Source organism: Sparus aurata, chromosome 6 (assembly GCF_900880675.1).
Source record: "Sparus aurata chromosome 6, fSpaAur1.1, whole genome shotgun sequence".
In the NCBI taxonomy this organism is placed as follows: Eukaryota; Metazoa; Chordata; class Actinopteri; order Spariformes; family Sparidae; genus Sparus; species Sparus aurata.
The window spans coordinates 5151600-5174726 of NC_044192.1; the positions used below are offsets into that span (position 1 = coordinate 5151600).

General features: G+C 40.4%; 2 protein-coding genes across 3 annotated transcripts; both read right to left on the reverse strand.

The window, feature by feature from the left end:
- Positions 1 to 1477: 1477 nt before the first annotated feature.
- On the reverse strand, positions 1478 to 9645 carry LOC115582888 (butyrophilin-like protein 1). Of its 2 annotated transcripts, XM_030419114.1 has the most exons (6): positions 9190 to 9645; positions 5676 to 6023; positions 4960 to 4995; positions 3842 to 4117; positions 3208 to 3333; positions 1478 to 2680 (listed from the first exon to the last, which is right to left on the reverse strand). In XM_030419114.1, the coding sequence occupies exons 1-6, from the start codon at positions 9284 to 9286 to the stop codon at positions 2616 to 2618; spliced, it is 948 nt and encodes a 315-aa protein (XP_030274974.1). In that variant the 5' UTR covers positions 9287 to 9645; the 3' UTR covers positions 1478 to 2615. The 2 variants fall into 2 exon arrangements, with proteins under 2 accessions (XP_030274974.1, XP_030274975.1); XM_030419115.1 differs by lacking the exon at positions 4960 to 4995.
- Positions 9646 to 11173: 1528 nt separating this feature from the next.
- cyc1 (cytochrome c-1) lies at positions 11174 to 17590 on the reverse strand. Its single transcript, XM_030421499.1, has 7 exons — positions 17434 to 17590; positions 15229 to 15419; positions 14615 to 14741; positions 14319 to 14476; positions 14056 to 14216; positions 13495 to 13595; positions 11174 to 11827 (listed from the first exon to the last, which is right to left on the reverse strand). Exons 1-7 carry the CDS (start codon positions 17512 to 17514, stop codon positions 11723 to 11725), a joined length of 924 nt encoding a protein of 307 aa, XP_030277359.1. The 5' UTR covers positions 17515 to 17590; the 3' UTR covers positions 11174 to 11722.
- Between the last annotated feature and the right edge of the window lie 5537 nt (positions 17591 to 23127).

A 23127-nucleotide genomic window follows, 5' to 3' on the forward strand; every position in this document is an offset into this window, starting at 1 on the left:
AACTGTTCATCAGGAGAAATTTGGGGTTCAGTATCTTGCTCAAGGACACTTGGACATGCAGCTTGGAGGAGCCGGGAATCCAATCAGTGACCTTCTGATCACTAGACAACCCGCTCTACCTCCTGAACACAAACAGGAGCTCCAGGAGAGACTGAAAGACTACCAACATGTTAAAGGAAGTTATGTAAACTAATAAATGTCTGCATAAAAAATAAATGGACGCTTTCACCTGAAACTCATTTTATTCTGTTTAACTCGGCTTCCAATCAGAGCTCGTTCCAGTTAACAGTTTGTAGATTATAAAGGAACTATTGGCTGAAATAGAATAAACATAATTATGTTTTCATGACCTCAAACTGTTTCCATCATGTCAGAGAACAGAACAAGCTAACAGACTTGTTGAACAGCCTTTTGTGTTCTTCATGGTCGCTGTAGTCAACAGCAGACACTCACAGATTAAAGATGTTCTGTGGACTTCAGACAGAACTGAAGGTTTTCACTTTATTCAGTCAACATCTCTCCACTCTCATCAGGACCGTCCACAACCTGCACCTGAACACAACACAGGACGACTTTAAAGTCAGAGCTGAAAGCTGGAATACAGCAGATGTCTCCACCTGCTGGCAGGAACTCACAGTTTCACTGCATCTTTCTGTGTTTGAAAGTAAAACCACCCACTCATATCAAAAAGATTAAAGCAGCTTTGAAACCAACTGAACACTTACTGACAGGTTTCTTTATCAGGAGAACACAATAATACATTACTTCATATTAAATCAACCATCGTGGGTTATTATTTACTTTGGATGACCAGAAAAAGCTGCTGATGACAAAAGATGATGCTGTTCACAGTCCCAACCACAGACACACATACAGACGCCTCACTGAGCTGGTCGGCCCGTTGCTATGATCTGTGCGTCCGCCATATTGGATGTGGCAGCTCCGCCCCGTGAACTGATACAAGTCAATGTAGTGAACTTTATAAAGCTCCTTCTATATAAATATTGAATATCTGTGTCACACGAATTCAGTCAGTCTGTTAACTGATTGATGAAGTAACTTAACCATTAGTTAATTAGTTAATTGAGCATTTAAGGAGTTCATTCATTGATTATTTAGTTAATTAGTTTTACCATCCTAACTCTGATCATGTTGAAGTCGAGTCTCACTTCAGGCCAAGAAGCGTCTCTGCCCACAGAGAGTGTGAGCGAGCTCCTGGAGGAGGAGAGGGGATTCCTGCACTCTCTCTGCTTGATGAGCTTCATCATCTTGGGCCAGAACATCAGTTCAGTCCTTATAAACTAGCTCCAGCCTAAACTGCTCCTTGGTAACGTCCTCTAGCAACACCAAAGCAGCTATTGTATCATGTGGGACGGCCATTACACACAGAGACAGCTGCTGTAGTGCCGGTTACACCTGAAGGTATTCTTACTCCCCAATAACACAAGAAAATATCTTTATTTTCGTACCAGCATCATTTATTTATTCATAAAAAGCTCATGATCATCATAAATATCATATAAATATACATATTTACTGATGACAATACAAACAAGTTTCACACGTTGTTCATCACTGAAGTCATGGCAACAGTTTAACATTCAGCATCGATGGCACAGATTTCCAGTCAGGAGGCAGTGGAGTGATGGAAGGCACCACAGAAGAGATCTGATCACTCTGACTTGTCTCTTTGTAAAATGTAACATAAACAGATCTGTGTTGCTGCTTCACAGTAACATCAATACACTCCAGAAGACTTCATCATGAATAAAAGGCAGTGAAACGTGTTAACAAACAAAACGTACAACAGGCTCTGTGCAGTTTCATTGGAATGTAAATGATGGAAGAGATAAGAAGTCTTAGAAGTCTCATTCATGTTTGTTACATTCTCAGATATAAAAATAAATCATTTGTTTTGTCTCTTTTCTCATCTGGATTGTTACTCTTGGTCCAGTTCACACTGAAGTCTCTTCCAACCATCTTATTCACACTGTTAATACTCAACATTCAGGGTATCGAACATTATTGCTTTGTTTCTTACATTAAGTTATATTATCTTGGTTTTGGCATTTGTTTTTAAAAAGGCACAACATGATCAAACTATAAGTTAAAAAGGAGCCTCAGCACCATGAATCTGTTGGTCTGACGGGTCACCTGAGTACTCAGAATCACCTTCTGGTTGAACCCTGAACTTTTGTAATTCAACATTCTGAGCTTCTATGAACGATATGATCCCATAAAAAACTTCTTGTAAGTCACTTAAGTTCATCAGTTCCCTTTTTAAGTTTGTAATCTCATTATTTATAGCAGAGTTTTCCTGTTGTGTACCTCCATCTTTGGTTTTTAGGTGATATAACGTTCATAACAGCACAAATGCCCTCTGAGATCTTTGTGAACCTTCAGTCTTGTTATAATTTAGGAACCTGCAGACATTTAATGTAGCTGAGCTGTCTCACAGTGTAATAAAATATGTCATCTATTTGTCAAATCCACTCTGTAAGTCTGACCAATAACTGATGAAGTTTCACAAAGATCTATCATTAGGCTGCAGAACGCATATTTTCCTGAGAATGTGCATGCTGTATATACACACACCTTTACAACAGATAAAGGAATCAAACAGATGAATTGGACTCCGTCTCTGCAGGTGGTTTATAATCAGCTCCCAGATGACGAGGACCTGTAGGAAACAGAGAAACATATTATATGAAGTCAACTTTTTGGCTTTTTATGGTTATATTGATAGGCCAGAATTGTTCTGCAGCCAGCTGGCTTTAATCCAGTTTGAGTTTTAATTCAAAGTATCATTTGTTAAATGATAAACTGGATTAAAAGGCATTAATTTACATCCAAAAGAGTCTTTTTGTTTGTTTTGTTAAAGTTTATCAGCAGACAGCTACTCGATGTAGATCCTCCATCTTCAAATGATCACTCATGAGAACTCTGACAAGAACAGAGAATGATGTTCAGAGTTCTGTTTGATGGAACTTAATCAATATTTTTGGTCAAAGGTTCCTGAGTGTATTTAATTTTCTTTTAGTTTAATCAGTCAGTTTTAGAATCAGAGGCCTCATGTTTATAGACAGAAGGGTTCAAATCTGAGGAGACGAATACAAACTGTCTGGACGTGATTGTATCACACAATGTTTCTGTAATATCTGAACAATGTGTTGATATATATTGATACTATACATAACATTAACTTACCTGGATCACAGGTAACTGTGATGCACTTTGTAGCTACAAGCAGAGCAAGAACTACAGCAACAACTGCAGCTCCAATAACGATTCCACCAAACAGCCATCCAACGGATCGGTCCTCACAGAGTTTCTCTGAAATATGTCACAAAGAGTAAAACTCAGAATGTTACTGCATATCGTGGACATCACACTCAATAAAGATTACACAGAGCAACATTTAAAGGTGTCAGTCTTCAAAAACTAATAACAAATAAACAATTACAATTAGTGCCGGGCGATAAATCTGCAAAATCAATTAATTTGAGTTACATTTACATTTAGAGCATTTACCAGACACTTTAGTTTGAGTTCATATATACTGATGGTGGCGGCTGCCATGCAAAGTGCATTGTTTACAAAAGCATTTTATCAAAAAGAGACACATATTTTTTTCAAGAGGAGGTACTTTTGTTAGTTTGAAGGTGCAGTTTACAATGGCAGGATCAGTTTGTTTATGATAAAAGCATTAAATAAAAGCAATAATTTTAATAATCTCTTTGTCATTTGTAGTTCATTTTTGAGAAAAACATTTTTTTAATTCAAATCATGAATCTAGTTGGGTGTGAGATTAAATGTTTAACCACCAACATTGAAATCTCACCGTAGAAAGGCACGAAGGTCTCAGCATCAATCTGATGGCCAATGTCCTCCTGAGTGACCACACAGCGGTAGTGGTCAGTCTTGGTCACAGCTGTCTTGAGGGTAACGTAGTAAAGGCCTCCTCTCTCTGAGACCTTTTCCTCAGACGGCAGGATGTTTCCAGCGCTGTCCTGCCACCTGATCTTTGGCTCCAGAGAAGCTCCTCTAACCTCACACTGCAGCAGCAGCCCATCCTTTGTGTCATTAAGTGTTTTGATGTATGGCTCTGGACATGTACCTGTGAACATCATATAAACAAAAGCATGTTAAGAACAGTTACGGCAATAAATATACACAAGGGCGTGTTGTGTTTAACCTTCCAATGACTGAGGATGTGGAATAAACTGATTCCTTTTCTCTTGGTTTTATTTGGTTTATTTCTCACACAAACACAGAGTACGGACTACACAAACCCAGCAGTGTTTGATGAAACATGTTCGATCTAAAAACTATTTCTAAAGTGGCGATGAGAATATGTTAAACATCTAAATCAAACAAAATAAACATTTTATTACCGTTTGTTTATCAACAAGAATTCTAAAAATGTTCTGGTACCAGTTTCTAAAACCTAATAACATTTCTCACTATTTTCTGAAAGACTAAACCATCAACTGATGAAATAAAAAGAGATTCATCATCACTGTACGTGTCATCTGCTTTCAACTTATAACAAGTTAAATTCAAATCAGAATCACAGCTAAATTATGATCACAGAAAAGTTTCTTATCATTACCAGAAAAGGAGAAATCAGCGGCAGTTACCTGATGATGTCACTGATTTCTACATCTGCAATGTGAGCTACAACTTTGTGACCCAAAAACCTTTTCATCTACCAACACTGTACTGGATCAATAAGTGCTGATCAGCTTTAAGTGATCAGTCAAAATGTTGTTCAGTGCAGCTGATTTAAGAAAACAGACGGTTTTAAGTGTTCTTACAGTTAGGAAATACATATGAGAGTTAAATGGGCTTTAGAGGCTTGGCTAAACAATACCAAGTAGTGTAGAGTGAACTGTGTGTGTGTTTGAGTTTCAGTAGCTGATAAAGATTGCAGATGTTCAGATCAGTAACATCACTCACCGGGGATTTCTCCTGATCGGTCTTTTAAGGTAAGCTCTGAAACACAAGGAGGAACATTTGTATTCACACACTGCATGTATGATTTGAACATGTCATCTGTTCTCAGCCTCGTCACTGAGTTGCAAGTTTGAACTGTTGTGTACAAAGAACATGCATGATAAGATGTGTCGGAATCTGTCCAACTGAGCTTGATGAGACAGCACCACACTTCATCAATTTCATATATATTTTGATTTGCGTAACCTGCATCTACGTGTCGCATGTATCAGTACTACATATTGCTCAGGCACTTGAGGCAGAAGCATCCCTTAGCAGCTGGATTTACATTGGATCTGGTGATGCAGCGAAACAAACGTGGCAAGTTCTGTTAGTGTCTCGTATCTGCAGAGAGTTTCTGATTTTCTCTCTTTGTTGCTGCTCGGGACGCTTTACCAACCCAACATGTGTCTATTTGACGTCCTGGGAACGAGACTCAACAATTAACTGTCTTTGTGGCGCATTCAGGTACAGCTGGGACAAAATCCTACTGATTCTACCCTTAATACTCTTTGAATTCTGTTAATATGACGTGAGCTTAAGTTAGCTTTGACCACAAATGTCCTTCAGGGGGAGACTTTTTACTCTGATACGTTTTATGCAACTAATGACCAACTTCCAGCACAACGCAGAAGTTGCAAAAAAAACTTTAATATGAACTGTTTAATGAAAGCACTCACCAACAACAAGCTCAATGCTGAATGTTTGACTCGGCTGAAGTTTTGGAAAATCACAGCTGTAGATTCCACTGTCGGCCATCTTTGCATTCTGGATCTTTATGGAGGCGTTGCCGTTCATCAGTTGACCTTGAAAATGTGAGACTCGACCTTTGAACTGCTTATCTTGACCTTGACGGCCATTATTGTAATGATTGCCTGCATCATACAGGAACACCTCCTTCTGACCATCTTTCTGACCATTTTTCCTCCAGTCAAAGAGCATTCCTCCGAGGTTCTCCCTGGTGCTGAGGGAACAGGGTAAAACGGCATCATCGTGTTCTTTCACGAACACTTTGTTGACACCTGAACCTGTAAGACAAAACATTTTTGAATCATTATGTTTCATAAATATGGAGGACCAAACCTGACATAAGTATAAATAAATAAATAAATAAATGCATAAATAAATAAATAAATAAATAAATAAATGCTGAAATAAATAAATAAATGCATAAATAAATACATGGATAAATAAATGAATAAATAAATAAATGCTGAAATAAATGTATAAATAAATAAATAAAAGTATAAATAAAAGAATAAATGCTTTTTATTTATTTATACATTTCTGTTCACCTACATTTATTTATTTCTGTATTTCTGTTCACCTACATATATTTATTTCTGTATTTCTGTGTCCATATGTAAATGCAGAGGTAGGAGGTCCTAACCTCAGTCAAGAGCATGATTGGTCAAATCGGAGAGCCAGACAAAAGCAAACGATTCCTGATCTCAAGCCTCGCTCTCTGTAACGTTGTAAAACAGCTCCAGTTAGCTTAATGGCCTCGACCAGTGTGACAGGTTAACTGGCGTTCATTTTAACTTGCGAGGGTCCCAGATGTGCTGGTGGTGTGGTTTGAGAATCCTGTCTGGAGAGCCATGTCCGCTAACCAGGAAAAACATTCTGCTCATCGCTCCAAGTCATGTATACGTGTATTCGTTTTGACGTGGCTTGAACACTTCTATCCACACGGAGATGCCGGGGCTGCGACTTGCAAACCACTGCTAGACGAGCGCTACAGAGCACAAATCGTCCAAAAGTGCATGTTGTCGGTCTCATATCTTTGTCGTGAATCTCTGTACTCTTAAACAGCTCATGTGTGGAACAGTATTAAGCATTTGTTCACGCCGAGCGGCTCGAGAGCGGCGTGGACACCGCTGTTAGCAGGTAGCTGTTAGCTGCTCGCTGTAGCGCTAAGAGCGTAGCGTCCAGGTTAACTGTTGACACATGTTACCACCGAGAGTGAGATACATGTCTGGGCTTTCCTATGAACCATTGTCGCTACTGGTGTTTGTATCACAGGTTGATCTGGACGTCTCATGATTTGCCACAGCTGATTGACCTCACGCTGAGCTCGGGCTGGATGTCAACGTACTCTGCAGACTGTTTGACCAGCAGGCTGTATGACAGTGTACAGTTTTCACACCGACTTAGCTTCAGCTTAATAACGATGTATGCGGCTCGGAACGATGGCTTTAGGCGACCATTTGAACAGTGCGGAATGAAAAATACCCGATGGTAACCGGTGTCACAAGGTAGCCTAGACGCTGCGCTACAGCGAGCAGCTAACAGCTAACACAAGAGCTAAAAGGGGTCTCCACACCGCTCTCGAGCCGCTCGGCGTGAACAAATGCCTCAGCCTGTTCCACACATGAGTTATTTGAGAGTACAGACATTCACGACAAAGATATGAGACCGACAACATGCACTTTTGGACGATTTGTGCTCTGTAGCGCTCGTCTAGAATACACATATACATGACTTGGAGTGATGAGCAGAATGTTTTTCCTGGTTAGCGGACATGGCTGAGGATCCCTCTCTCTCCAGACGGGATTCTCAAACCACACCACCAGCACACCTGGGACCCTCGCAAGTTAAAATGAACGCCAGTCAAATTCATAACTAAACCAGAGCTACATGAACAAATGTCAACAACTGCAGCTAACAGTTAGCTGAGCGGGCTTGCTGGTAGCCAGCAACATTCCTGTACAGTGTACAGGAATCAGCGCTGCTAGTAAGGCAGAAGTAGTAGACCCTCATCGAGCACACTCCTGTAACCAATCATGCTCTTGACTGAGGTTAGGACCTCCTACCTCCTCATTTACATATGGACACAGAAATACAGAAATAAATATATAAAAGCATTTATTCTTTTATTTATACTTGTATTTATTTATTTATACATTTATTTATACATTTATTTCAGCATTTATTTATTTATTCATTTATTTATGCATGTATTTATTTATGCATGTATTTATTTATACATTTATATATTTATTTCAGCATTTTTTTATTTATGTATTTATTTATGCATTTATGCATTTATTTATTTATTTATACTTATGTCAGGTTTGGTCCTCCATACATAAAGAGCCATCAGGGTAAAGCAAACGATCAGAAAACACATTTACATGTCACCTCAATTACTCTGAAAGAACAGTTGTAAGTATGTTAGATGGTAGTCAGATTATTTATATACAACCTGGACTCAAGAAAAGTTGAGACTAAACACTCTAAGAGTAAAACTTAAATCTGGTACACCTTGAGAGCAAAATTAAGAGGCTATACCATAAATTACGAGGACATACACGAGAAATATATTGGTTAGCAAAAGTGTCTTTCAGGACACTCTGAAGTGGCTGAATTGGTTTAGAAAAGTAATGTTACTCATGCTTCAGAAAGGCAGCACTGCAAAAATGTTGCACCGGGTATGATTACCTGGTAACTCTGTCTACCGCCATGTGAGGAATATTGTTGTTACACGGGATATCTACCTTTACCTTACCTTTATACCTTTATTGTCCCACAAACGGGGAAGTTTCTTTGCCACAGCAACAAAAGGTCAGTAGTGGTTTAAAAAACAACAACAATCGTGAAAAATAAGCAAAATAAAAAGCTAAGAAATAGAATGGAAAGAATAAACTAAATATAAAACTAAAATATACATATGAACAGATTTAGTGTACCGTGACTCGGCATGAGGCACTCGTCATTGTAATTTAGTTGCATTGATCAGACAAACAACAATCATCTTGTAGCTGTTATTTTAAATGCGCCATCTTGGTTGTGTGGCTTCCTCTGTTACCATGGTTACAACTACACGCCTGCTCGTGGAGGGCAGACTACTCTGTGGGAGGGGCTTATAAGGAAGGGACAGGCCCAGTAGCAGGCGAGGCTTGTTTCATTCACAACATTACTGCACATGTATCCCCAGCCGCGCCTCCAATCAGCTGGCTGTAAAACATCAGTACTGATACAGAGCTAGCACCACTCTTAAACCGTTAGCTGCCTCGTATCTTTCACGATTAACGTTTCTCCTCACACACCGATACACAATCAAATCTGAGATAATTCAGAAATATGTGTTAAAAGACCATCACTGGGACGTCAGGCTAACTGTCCATTGCCTCCGTATTGCGCACATCGGAGTCAGAACGAGCAGTAACGTGCTGTATATTAACGTTTCCTTACCGTGTTGGTGACTGAGTAAGTTCCCAACTGACATCAGCATGCAGACAAACACGACCAGACTCTCCAGAGGTGTAGGTAGAAGTTTAAATCCCGACATGTTGCGCCCCCGCTGTGACAGCTAACTCAGTGCAGAGGTGGGTTTAACGTTAGCAAGCTCGCGGTGCTAAAGCTAACTGCACTGCGACCAACCGTAACTTAACTGATATACCTGAGGTTAAAATGTCCCGAATAAAGTGGTGCTGGATGACAGCAGCTCTTCAACGCCCGCACAAGGCAAGAGTAGAACTTAAGTCCACTTTAACCACATACGAAATAGATCGGCGTTCGGTGTTAAACGGCTCCAGTGCCACTGACTAACGTTAGTTCCCAAACGGAATGATCCACTTCCTTCTACTTCCTGGCTTGCACGGGCACACTCCGCCCCGACAGAACAAAAACAGACTGAGGTGGAATTACACAGACGCACCTCAACCGTTGTTTTCCCGCAAGGATTTGATCGAAACGGGGACCGACAGCGATTATATAGACAATACGTTGGATTGTCATAAACAGTTAATGACTAATTAACCGACAATGGCTAATGGCTACAGAGACTCTCTGTAGGACTATAATAGGTACCATTTTGAAGTCAAAAGACTGAAACATTTATTTTTCTAAAGGCATGTCTGTGCGTTTTGCTTGGGTCCTTTTTGGTTTCCAAGAGCGCCTACTGAGATTCAAAGGCATATAACTTGAGAACCCCTTTACCAAGAAACATAATCTTGGTCTCAAATGAAAGCTAAGACCCTGTGATTTGTTGCCTGTTTCTTGATTTGATGCTGCTCATTCTGGGATAGAATGACAGAGGCATAACCACTGAAAACAACGTTTTTACCATTCCGCCCACAGGGTTTTGATAAGAAAAGGCCAAAAGTGAACAAAGTGAAAATGCTTTATATAAATATTATAAAAGTAGAAAAACGTATCAATACAAACAGAACAATGCAAGATAGAGCAAAGAATAAAAGAGAGCGAAATAGTGTCGTGGTGAGTTTAGAAGGCTATTACATGGTCTGGAAATAACTTTAAAATAATCACGACAGTTTCAGCTTTCCAACAGTGTGCAGCACGAGTATATACTGTTAAGATCTGATGCTTAAAACTATTAGCAAAGTTTTTACAAAGTTTTGAAGCGCCCCCTCTTAGTGAAGGGTGTTCCTATGTTGGAACTGTAATCCTTAAACACTTGTCAGATTCACACATTCACACACTGATGGCAGAGGCTGCCATGCAAGGTGACAGCTGTTCATCAGGAGTAGTTGTAGTTCAGTATCTTGCTCAAGGACACTTGGACATGCAGCCGGGATTCGAACCAGCGATTACTAGACAACCCACTGAGGCTCCTGATCTACAGCCGCCCGTGGCTGATCACATAGTTAAAACATGTTAAAGGAAGCTATGTCGACAAAATGTTCATTACTTGTGTCAGTGATTCAGTTTTGTCATCCTGTTTGTAAACTATTAATGTCTTCATTAAAAAAAAAATTAAAAAAAATGCATTTACCTGCAAACTGATTCTATTTTGTTTAAGTCGACTTCCAATCAGAGCTCGTTTCAGTTAAGTCCAGTTTGTAGATTATAAAGGAACTATTGGCTGAAATAGAATATACATAATTGTGTTTTTTTTTTATCTCAAAATGTTGTTTCCATCATGTTACACAACAGAACAAGCTAACAGACTTCTTGAACAGGCCTTCTTCATGGCCGCTGTAGGGACGACTGCAGTTTGTACAATTAAAGTAAACTTCCCACATTTTCACAGGATCAGAGATGTTCAGTTCTGAAAGTCTTGACAAGCAAGTTTGTTCATTCACCAGTTTATTAAATATTTACATGACAAAGCGCAGACGCAGATTCTACAAGTGAAACAGAGCTGATGGAATCACACAGGCGGCGTTATGAGGTGTGTGTGTTGTACTTAAAACAAAACAAATCGTCACACAGAAAAGTTTTCAGATAATTTATTTTGTACAGTAAAACAGGTTTAGAGGCTGCGTTTCTAACTGACTGTTCACACACAGGATGTTACCAACCATTTCTCAGCGCTCTCATGGTTAATTGAGTATATTACAAAGAAGGACGATCAATCAACTCCTCAGTCGATCTCGAAGTGTCTGATACGTGATGCAATGAAGACGTGAACTGCTCAACGGCGATGACTCGATGCAGATAAAATAAACTTTTTTCGGGGGGGTGCGTTCAAGAACGCCACAACTCTCTGACACAAACTTCCACCACAAGATTCCAGATGTGGGAAAATCTGTCACACTATTAGTTTCTACCACATCGCCAACTAAAAAAAAAAAAAGGCATTTATCTCCAGGAATAAACATAGTATATACTCTTATTTATCTACCTCCTCTTTAGAAAGGCATGTGTGTTTGTCAGTTGTTTTGTGTCCGTATGATCATGGCTGTGTGAGCGTTGTGGGGTCACTGAACGCAGCCCTCTCTGGTAAGGTTTAAGCCCAGGTAGGGGGAGTGTTTGTATCCGATTACTTGGGAGGCCTGTAGGCGATCTTCCTACTCTTCAGCACGGACCACCTGTGTCTCTTCATGTAGTACATCAGGGGGACGAGGATGGCCGAGCCCATCAGCAACTGGAAAGAGGACAGAAAGATTAATCCCACATCGTTCCTTCCATCTTGTCTACATCGTAAAACGTCCTTCAACTACAGAACATGTCAAATAAAGGGGATTAATGAACATGTCCAGATGCCTAGTAGTTAAAGGGATAGTTCGTGGTTTTGGAAGTGGGGTCATGTGAAGTACATATCTATAGTCGCTCAGCTTTGTACTGCAGTGAACGGAGTCCAGATGCAAAGCAAATTTTAACCACCTAAAACAAGGCTCACCTACAAAAATCTGTATCAGTTCAAGTGTACATTATATAGAGAAAATTCACAGCGCTTTACATCGCCGTCACACCGCCCTTTCTTTTGGCACTACATTTTCTCAACCGTAGAACCTCCGTATCCCTACGAATTAGCTCAACTGGGCCTCGCACTGTATTTCTCCGCTCGCAGATCACCTGTTTGAGTCGGAGTTTCAGTGGTGGGGATACGGAGGTTCCACGGTTGGGAAAATGTAACTCTATATAACAAACACTTGAACTGATACAGATTTTTTTAGGTGAGCCTCGTTTTAGGTGATTAAAATTCACTTTGCATCTGGACTCCGTTCGATGCAGTACAAAGCTGAGCGTCTGGGCTGAAGCGGCTCTCTGCTCAAACTGAGGCTGCGCTGATCGGTGATTACAGTAGAGAACAGACCGACTACATGTACTTTATACGGGGTTCGTATGGGTGAAATCCTTGAGAGTGCTTGAAGTTCAATGTTGTGCTTTCAAGGTCTGAAAAGGGCTTGGATTTTAGTTTAAGTGCTTGAAAGTGCCTGACATTATAACTGTCTCTAAAATCAGTGTGTGAGTGTATCATCACACATGCAGGATGGCTGAGAAGGTGAATTTGATTCAATTTGGACTGATGACGCTATCAATATTAACAAACTTTGATGAATGAGCGAACAGCTTATAAAAGTTTATGTCAAAAAAGAAAATTACAGAGTGTTCTCAGGTCTCTCTTTGTCCTGGTACAAGTGTACCTGAAGACCTGGATAAAAGTTTGTGTTCTCCTTTAATTTCCTAAGTTTTTGCTATTATGAAACATAACTTCAGATGTTTACAGCATAAAACAATTCACATAATTGTGATAAAAAGTGAAAAAAATAATCATGAGTATATATATATACACACACACACACATTACTGTAGATATGTATTTTACCCCAGCGATAAGGTGCTGGAAAATTTTGTAAATGACCCTTAAAAGTGCTTGAAACTGACCTTGAAAATGTGTACGAACCCTGTTTATATGACCCCACTTCAACAAACCTGAACTATCATGCATACCATGAAACCAAACACTGGTTTGAGGTATGACACGTGTTAGCTTACACACAGTTTTTCCCCATTGTCCCGATCCAAGAATAAGAAATTATTGTTGTGCAATATGGAAATACAACATAACATAACATAACTGCTGGGTGGAGCCACCGTGTGGACACTGAAAGAACTACGACCGGTCACCTTTAGGTTGTTAGTGTTTTCTTTTGTAACTTTCTGATGCGGGTGTGAATTAATGTGAAGTACGTTAAAACAAAAAGATCAGTTGTCTGGTTCTTCTCAGGTATTGAAAGCTTGCATCAAATGCCCGGTGTCTGTGTGTGTGTGTGTGTGTGTGTGTGTGTGTGTGTGTACGTGTCGTACCTTCAGTCCCATGCGTTTGCGTTGGTCGTGCTCCGGCTCAGAAGCCCACCGCAAGAAGGTACACACGTCTTTAGCAACCTGGCTCATGGTGGCAGGGGTTCCTATGGCAACAGACACACAGCAACCATCAGCACAAGGATTCTGTACAACATTTTGTTTTTAAATATTCTATCACAGCATTTAGAAAATGACTGATTATTATTGTGTAATTAGGACTGATTGATCTGTTTTCAATTGACAGTTTACAGCTAAGGAATTGCAGAAAAGTATTCATCTATATTGACGTTTCAACTCAACAATCAAAGACTCGGTCACACACGAAAGAAAGATCTTTGTAAACTGACTGTGACATGGCCACTTCTTATGATATAACATTTTGAAATTCACATGTCTGTTTTGTTTCGCTGTTTCACGATAGTCTTGGAACTGAAAATGTAAAACTTTCAAAACATACAAAGTGCTCACTGCACAATTTCTGTTTGAGCATTTCTCCATTTTTGCTCGGCTCAGCGTTGTAAGTGACAGCTGATGATGCACACATCAAACTGCTTCTTTACTCACCGTCGTCATACTCCAGAATCTCGTTGTAGATGGGCGGGGCCATGCCGATGGCCTGGCCAGGGAAGTATGGGTTGTAGTAGAGTCCCTCTCTCACCGTCACTCCTGCTGGAGGTTCACAGTATCCTGTCAGCAGGCTGAACACGTAGTCCTCTCCTCCATGTCTGAAGGGAGAAAACACAACAAGTCAACACCAGACACACAGAATTAAGATGGTTTTGTGGCCTTCAGACATAACTGTAGGATTTCAGTTTTTTCAGTTTTACCTGGCATTAATGATGTAGCTGAGATCTGGAGGCAGGGCTCCGTTGTTGGCGACCCTGGCGGACTCAGGGTTGGGGTAGGGCTTTGGGAAGTAGTCCGACAGCTTCCCTGGACGGGTGAACATCTCTCCACTCTCATCAGGACCGTCCACAACCTCCACCTGAACACAACACAGGACGACTTTATAGTAAGAACTGTCACCACCTGCTGTCAAGAACTTAAGAGTTTCATTCTACAAATAACCAAATCTGGTCCATTTAAAACTGCTCCGTTCCTCTGCTCAAAGACTCAGACTCACCTCCTCAGCGATTGCCTTGACCTCGGCCTCTGTGTGTGACACTCCCACCAGATTTCTGAAGGCCAGGTACTCCATACTGTGGCAGGCTGAACACACTTGCTTATACACCTGGTAACCACGACGAATACTGCAGGGGAAGAAAGTCAGAGTGAAACGTGATCATCCTCTCATCACCCCCTAAAAACACAATCACACAGACTCACAAACACAAAGATACTGACTACCGACAATGATATCCTGTTATTTTTACATTTAGAGTTTCAAACTAAAGCACAGTTTGTATCAAACATGATGGATATTTCTCATTAAATATTAGCAACGCCGAGGTTTTATGCATTTTTTGTTTACTTGCCAGCAGTCCTCTGTTACCTGCATTTGCAGCTGCATGGTAGTATACCTAACTGTATAAATGTGTCATGTATCAGTGGAATATTGTTAAACCATTGGCAGCTTTGTGCATATGTGCTCAAAAGAAAAACGACCCACTCACAGAAAATGGTTTATACAGCTTTTCAAGAACTCTCAAGCACTTTAAAAATGCATCTATGATTGCAGATAAGTCAGTTAGTATAAACATGTGTGTGTGTGTGTGTGTGTGTGTGCAGCCATCACACCTAGCATGGTCCAGCGAAGACAGAGGTCCAGCGTGGCTCCAGGGGTAGTTAGGGGGGTGGAGCTCCAGGTCGGAGGCTTTAACCGACTGGTGCAGCATCAGAGCGAGCCCCGCCCCGCCAGCTGTGACCACACCCAGTGTCGTCAGGGCAACCTTCTTGTTTCGCGGCAGAGCGGTGAAGGACATGTTGGCCTGCGGAGGAACAAGAGCACAAAAACACACCTGTTAAATCATCCCACAGCAACATGTAGATTATTCAAACATCAGGTGACTTAATATTCTGTTACGGGAATGAGATGAGACACTAGTTGGTAAATCTATTAAGTGAAAAGTGAATCCTTTTGAATGAAGGTGGCAAGAATCCCCCTTTTCTAGTGACCAAAATCTAAAAAGATAAAATCATCACATTTGATTCTGAAACACTGACAAACACGTTTTCCTTCATCTGAAGAAACAGAGATGAAAACTAATAATCGAGAGATCAGCAGCGCTAATTTCATAGTCCAGTAGTCTTTGATAAACATAATTTATAATCTCTCTCCACCGTAATCATCAGAATGTTGTTAAAATTCAAATATATTCTCAAAAAACACACTTCAGCTTTGATTCAAGGGTAAAGAGATTCTTAACAAGTAATGCCTCAACTTTAAGTTTTTTTCATCTGTGAATTAATGTCTTGATTACATGATAAATTGGCTGATCAATGATTTTAAAATCCCAATTTCTGGAGCCAAATGTAACATCATGAAACTGCTTGTTTTGTGCAAACAACAGTTAAAAGGACAAATGTACTCTGATTACAACCAGACTAGACAAAGACACTGCTGCAGCCTCACAAAGGTAAGAGCAAGTCATGATTCTCAGATGTCCAACAACACCCGACAGCTGCACCTGCCAGACTAAAAGTTTACTTCAGGACACAGCTTTACTGCATGAGCGCTGTGCATCAAAATGCCCTTGCTTTGAGTGCGGTCATCCTTATGAAACCGCCCTTGGCTGCTGCTTCTGTAACCAGGCAGCAGGCGTCACATGACAGCATCCCCGCATCGCTGTAGACGCACACAGACACCGAGCTACACTCAGGAGGGAGAATGTTTACTACTTGTGAATCAAAAGGTGGGAATCTGCTAGCAGGACAAGTGACATACTGCTAGACGCTCAATAAGGTGTCAGGGTGGTTATAACATATCATCTACTGTAATCACAACACAGATACTGTTTAAAAAGGTAGCTTATTCCAGACATATTTGAATTCAGACAATGGAAACACAACTGTTAAAATGAAGCATCTCCCTAACATTCAGGAAATAGGCCTAATATATGAAATCCCATATGTTTGTGTATGCTGACAGTGACCTAGTTTCATTAATTAAGTAATGAGCATTGCCAATCAGTGTCATAACATAGTATTAGGCACTTTTTGAAGCTTTTGGCAGAATTAAAACAACCTGAGCGACTCTTTATAAGCAGCCATCTACAAATATCGAACAGTTTTTCGATTTGTGCCTCAACCAGGTCACAACTGATGGGACATTACAAAAGCAGATTCAGCTTCATGTTTTCTCAAGCTGGTCTTAGAACTCACCCGTGGATCATAAACAGCCTACAGATGAAGGTTACAGCAACAACAGGCTAAAGACGGATTTCTTCACCGGAAGTCCTTACAGTCCTTGAAATGCTAACTCGTTAGCAAGCAAGTTAGCTCTTTAGCCGGTTCAGTCCGGACAGAAATATGAAGGTAACTGGGACTCAAGTTACCTCTGAAACGATTAAAAACATTACGGTAACACACCCGGGTGTGTAGATCCGTATCTTTGAGTAGTCAACAAAGATACAGGTGTAAATATAGTCAACATTTCCATTTGCCGGGTGGTTGACATGGCATCATGAGTTAGCTAACCGATTAGCTTGCTACATGTAGCGGTGGCTGAAGCGACTCTTAGAGATCTATGACGTGTGTTATGCAGGTTTTATAAGCCTTGTCGACCTCTACATTTTAAGAATGATGAAATATCAGAGGAGTTAATGCCACAGTGGTTTGCCACATCCTAAAAATCCGTTGGAACACGAGTGACCTTGTCTCACCCCGCTGACAGCCACCAGGCTAACGTTAGCTCGGTGCTAGGACACCTCACAGCAGCGCTTTCCTGTTGTTATTACCCCACTATGTGCTCGGTGATAAACACAAACTCATACATCGACCTACCTTCGGGGTTTTGATTGTTTTCGGCGTGCTGAGGAGAGCCCTACCGCTCCCCGATAGCACCACGACTCGTAACGCCGCCATCTTCTCTGCAATTGTCTGATCTGAAAGGAGCTGCTCGGACCAGCGGCGAGGCAGGCAGACGCACAACCTTTCCGGTCGGAACCTTCAAAATAAAAACAGCCCCTGCGATGTGTGCTGTGTCTATAAGAGGACAGGCACACGTCAGTGTTTACATCACACTCCCTCTGCTCTACTGTCACAATAAAACCACTGACACACATAATGTATATCACCTCGAGTATGTATTGAAAAATATTTAATGCCAATGCAAATAATAAACATGTATAATCTCTTCCCAATGCTTTATTTTTATAATATCAGAGCGCATAACTTTCTCAAAGGACACAGAGGTTTAAGCGATAAGTGCTCACTAGACAAGACCTGTAAATTAATTGTGATAGTTTGAAGTAAACACATGTATTTGTTCTTTTAAGTTTAGTGGTGCAGGTTGCATTCTGATAAGTATCTTTACATTTGTACCTCAAATCCCAGACAATTCTGAAAGAAAGGTAAAATCCTGGCTTATGGGAAAATTAGAGGGGTAAAACACAATTTTGAGCGTGTTTTTTTTTTCTTTTGTCTTTTTTATTCCCCACTGTAATTTCAACTTGTCCCACAATGTGAAGTCCTCTTATTTTGAAGGCAGCCCTTACCCACCGACCGGAACTACCCAGCTGAGGCTGATTGTTAGCTAGCTTGACACAGACTTACACAACCTCGATTTACACAACACATTTTTCGCATTGTTTTGTAACATATTATAAAATCAAAGTTTAAATAATTATTTAATTAAAGTTATATTGTCTGATAGCTGTTTCCTCCTCGGTTTGTTCTTAATAACTCCGACGTGAAGGTGATTCTGTGACCGTTGGCTACGTAACGTCTCCATCCAGCGGCGGATCGGAGACTCGTCCTGACGTTTGACCCGAGCTGCTGTCGGACTGAAGCTCAGCAGCGACATGACCTCAGCTGTGACTGAAACATTTGTCTGATTAAAGACACCGACTGCTATTTTTAAGGCTCTTTATTCAGACGTGAGAGACGACAGAGCCTGAGAACAGGAGCGGCTGTTTTGGTACTTGACCCAAAGTAGCCTTTGAATGAGAAAACTTTATTGAACCAGTGAACAGCTGACAACATGCAGGTTCACAGCTGACTCAAGGTGCTCTCTATTTTCTTTATTTATCTCTTGTTAAACAGGTAAACATGTCAGGACAGTTACTGTATATAATATATAGAATGCTTCTTTTTATTCTAATAGGTTTTATTATATAATTTTATTCAATTGTTTTATTACTAGCTACTAATTTTTTCCCTCTGTACTGCTGTGTTAGCTGTGATTTCTCCCAAGCGGGATCAATAAAGGAACATCTATCTTATCTTGTAATAGTTGAGCCTTGATTGGATAAACAACAACCCCTTCAAATGCTTTATATGTAAATTATTATATGTATTTATAATTAATCTGTTCATTGTTTTTCTGATTGTACGATTAAATTCCAGAAAAAACACTTAAAACAGCCCATCAACATCCCAGATCTGCAGGAGACGTCTTGTGTTATCTGCCACACAGTCTGAAGCCTGAACTGTAATATTATCCTGCTGTCCGTGGTTGTTAGTGGTTTTTTCGAATTGTTCTTGTTTTATTTACAAAGGGGGAAATCAGTTTGTTACGGATACTCAGAGAGACTTACAGAGAGGTTGTAACATATTTAAAAGGACGCTCACATCTAATGACCGGTTAAGCCAAATTTTTATTTTGAAATCAAAAGGAGCAACAAATAAGCTACCTACAAAAAAGAAAGTCAGAGATCCAAGTTAAAATAAACAAAAAAAGGGGAAATCACTGAGCCAGACACGCAGTGGACTGACACACCCAGCTGTCCACTCTAAACTACCAAGAAGGAAAGAATTAATCTAACCCTAACTGGACTTCTGGGGATCTGCAAACTAAACTAAAAACTAACTAATGAAACAAAACACAACAAAACCCCAGCACTAAAAAACATGCAGAGGAAAAAGGTAAGGAGACAAACGGGAAAGATCTCCTCCTTTCAATATGAGCAATGAGAGTTCCACTCACTCCTCCCTAAATGCTGTCGTCAGGTTATTGCAACACACCTGGACAGGTGTGTCATCCTGAAACACAAAAACACAGACGAAGGAAGAGAGACAGAGAGAGAAGAACCAGTTCAGGTCGACTCGTAACGCAAGTTAATTGTAATATTTTTGGACAAAAGTTTCTGAGTTAACACTGAGAAGTAAGTAAGTAAGTAAGTAAGTAAGCTTTATTTGTACAGCGCCTTTCACAGACCAGGGTCACAAAGCGCTTTAACAACAAAAACAATACACAGTTAAAAAAAAAAAAAAAAAAAAAAAAAAAGTACATACACATTTAAAACTTAAAAAGCCAAGACAACTCAGTGGCAATCACAGAAGCCCCAAGACAATCAAGCAAAAGCCTGCACAAATAAATAAGTCTTAAGTTGCCATTTGAAGGAGTCAGCAGACTCTATCGAACACAGAGAGAGCGGAAGATCGTTCCAAAGCCTGGGAGCAACAGCCTGGAAGGATCTGTCTCCTCTGGTCCGAAAACGAGTGCGGGGAACCATCAGCAGATTCTGATCCACAGACCTCAGAGCCCGAGCTGGGGTGTAAGGCTGGATCAGATCACTGATGTAAGGTGGAGCCTGACCATGTATAGCTCTGAAAGTTAAAACCAGAATTTTAAAATTGATCCTCGAGGAAACTGGCAGCCAATGAAGAGCTTTAAGAATAGGGGATATGTGTGTCCTCCTATTAGAGCGGGTCAGAATTCTTGCAGCAGAGTTTTGCACTAACTGCAGGCAAGACAGCTCCTTCTTGTTCAGACATGAAAACAAACTATTACAATAGTCTAAACGCGAAGACACAAATGCATGAACGATCAGCTCTAAATCATTTTGTGACACCATTTTCCTTAGTTTAGAGATTTTCCTCAGTTGGAAAAAACAGTTTTTAGTCAGTTGTTTGCAGTGTTGCACTAATGACATGTCTTTGTCCAATACAACACCCAGGTTTCTTAGGCTCGGTTTAACAGACTGGCCTAAGTCACCCAAGTACTGGCTCAACCCTGGAATTGAGTCATCAGGGGCAATAACCAGTGTTTCTGTTTTGTCCACATTTAGCTGCAAGGTGTTATCACTTAGCCATTGTTTAATCTCCATCAAGCAATTAACTAAGGAATTTAGCCTCTGGAGCTCAGTTGGCTTAAAAGAGCAGTAAAGCTGAATATTATCAGCAAATATGTGGTACGAAACATCAGAAAATCTCTGGATGATTTTTCCCAAGGGGAGAAGAGATTTTATATTAATGAGACTGTGACTTTGTCAGACACATGTTTATTTTTTTCGCATTGAAGAGTTTCAGATAAACTTCAGTGCACATTTGGATTATGTCCCTCTCTGCTTGGAGCATGAACTTTTCCATTAATTTGTCACAAATCAAGAGAGGACAAAACAGATCAGAACCAAAGTTTAATAGTAAATGGATTTTCATTTCAACAGCGCGCTCAAAGCGCTTAACAACACTTCTCACATTCATCCGTTCACGCACTCATTCATTCTCTGATGACAGAGTCTCCTGTCCAGGTGCAAACTTCTCATCAGGAGCACTTTGTGGTTCAGTGTCTTGCTCAAGGGCACTTCGACGTACAGCTGGGAGAGCCGGAGAACCAGCAACCTTACGATTACTGAACAACCTGCTCTACCTTGTGAGACACAGCTGACCTTTGAAGCAGTTAATAGTACTTCTACTCCTCTTAATAATGATGATAATAATAAAATTATATAGCATGAAAACAAAACACAACAGTGCAAGAAAAACATGAAAATAAGTTCATACAAACAGATGAAAACATCCAACAAAAAAGGCAGAGAAGTACATAAACACAGCTCATAGTAGTTATACACGATTCATCCACAAGATGGAGCCACAGCATCAAAAGAACAAAACAGGAATATTAAAAACAAAGTCATTCGCTCCTGACAAACTGCTGTGGACTAGAAATTAGTTAACAAAATAACCCTCAAGACAAAAGGAATGTCATCTTTTTCTATCCAGTTTGTGCCAGATGACATTCATCAAGTGTTTTTTTTAAAAGATGTATTAAAGGAATGGAGTGATCTCATCAACCTGCATCCAGATATTAAAACAACTTGACACTTTTCTCCGGTGCCAACATGTACCAGTCCTTTATATCATCCTCTGTGCAGAGCAGAACCTCTGGACAACAAAATATTTCAGGTTTAGCAAAAGATGATGTTTGTGTATGTGATGTAAGTTAAATACATTATATCTGTCACGCTGTGGACGTAAGTTAAACCAACGTTGACTTGTGGTGTCACACAGGACAGGAACACTAACTCATGGAGGGAAAGTCTCTTTCTCGCTCTTTACATTCAGTCACCTGACACACAGAATGTGACCTTGTTATTCGTACTGAGGGCAATCAGAAAGTCTGAAGTTGTGTTATTTGCTTGCAGATCGAAGCGACGGGACTGAGCGTTGACACAACGGCAACGAGAACATGTCATAAAGTATCTCAGAACAAATCAGAACCACAAACTTTTCAGACGAGTGTAGAGTCGAGTTAACATCCGTCTGAGAGCGAAGGAGACGGAAAGAGGAAAAACACTGACGTCTGAATAATGAAAGAACAAACATCCAGCCTGAAATATTGAGACACGTTAAAACACCCGGCTTGTTTTTGAATGACCTTAAGTAGGCTGCGAGAGAAACTGCAGATGGATGTTTGCTGTTCGACAGCAGGTAGGTTATAAAGTATTCATCAGCCGCAGCAGCGACTGTCATCGCCTGTCATGTTTGCTTGACGGGAGGCTTTTCTCTGTGCGGCTGCCATCAGCTACGTGCTGCGCATACCGGCGTACAGTTTTTTAAATTTAAAGCTCATCAGAGTCTGAGTCTGATGGCTGACGGGTCAGGAGACACCAACACGAGGCACTTTGGTTCAGGAGAGGATCCTACACAAACTACCGCTGAGAGGTGTTTACATCTGAGTTAGTTTACAGCTCGTTTTTTTTTTATTGATTTATTTCTGGATCAAAAAGACATAAAACGGTAATCCAAAAGGATGACATGCAAAAGTGTACAACTTATTTCCAGCATGGTCCTTGGTGTTACACATAAAACAACTCAACAAGAGGCAGACACAACACAGAACACAAAGAAATAGGAAAAGCAAAACAGAAGTTAAAAACTATCTCAAATATCTTATCGGTGCGTCTCATACTGAAGGTAAAGGGAACGTGATGCTGATGGATGTGACACAAGCATAGTTTTTATAGAAACAAGGCAAACGTTAAAATTATGACCTGTTTGTTCATAAACATGCGTCACAGTTCACAGACTAGCCTCCCACTTAACTCACCTGTGTGAGTGAAGAGGAGTCATGACGCTCAGTTTCAGTTTGACCTTCAGGAACAATAATTCACAGTGGAGATGTTTCTTTGTTTTCTAGAGGAGGAGGAGGAGGAGGAGGAGGAGGAGAGTGAGGCGTACTTTAGACTTGTCAGTAAACCTTATAAAGAGAGATGGAGGCGATTTACAGAAGTGAGATCAGAGAGGAAGAGCAAC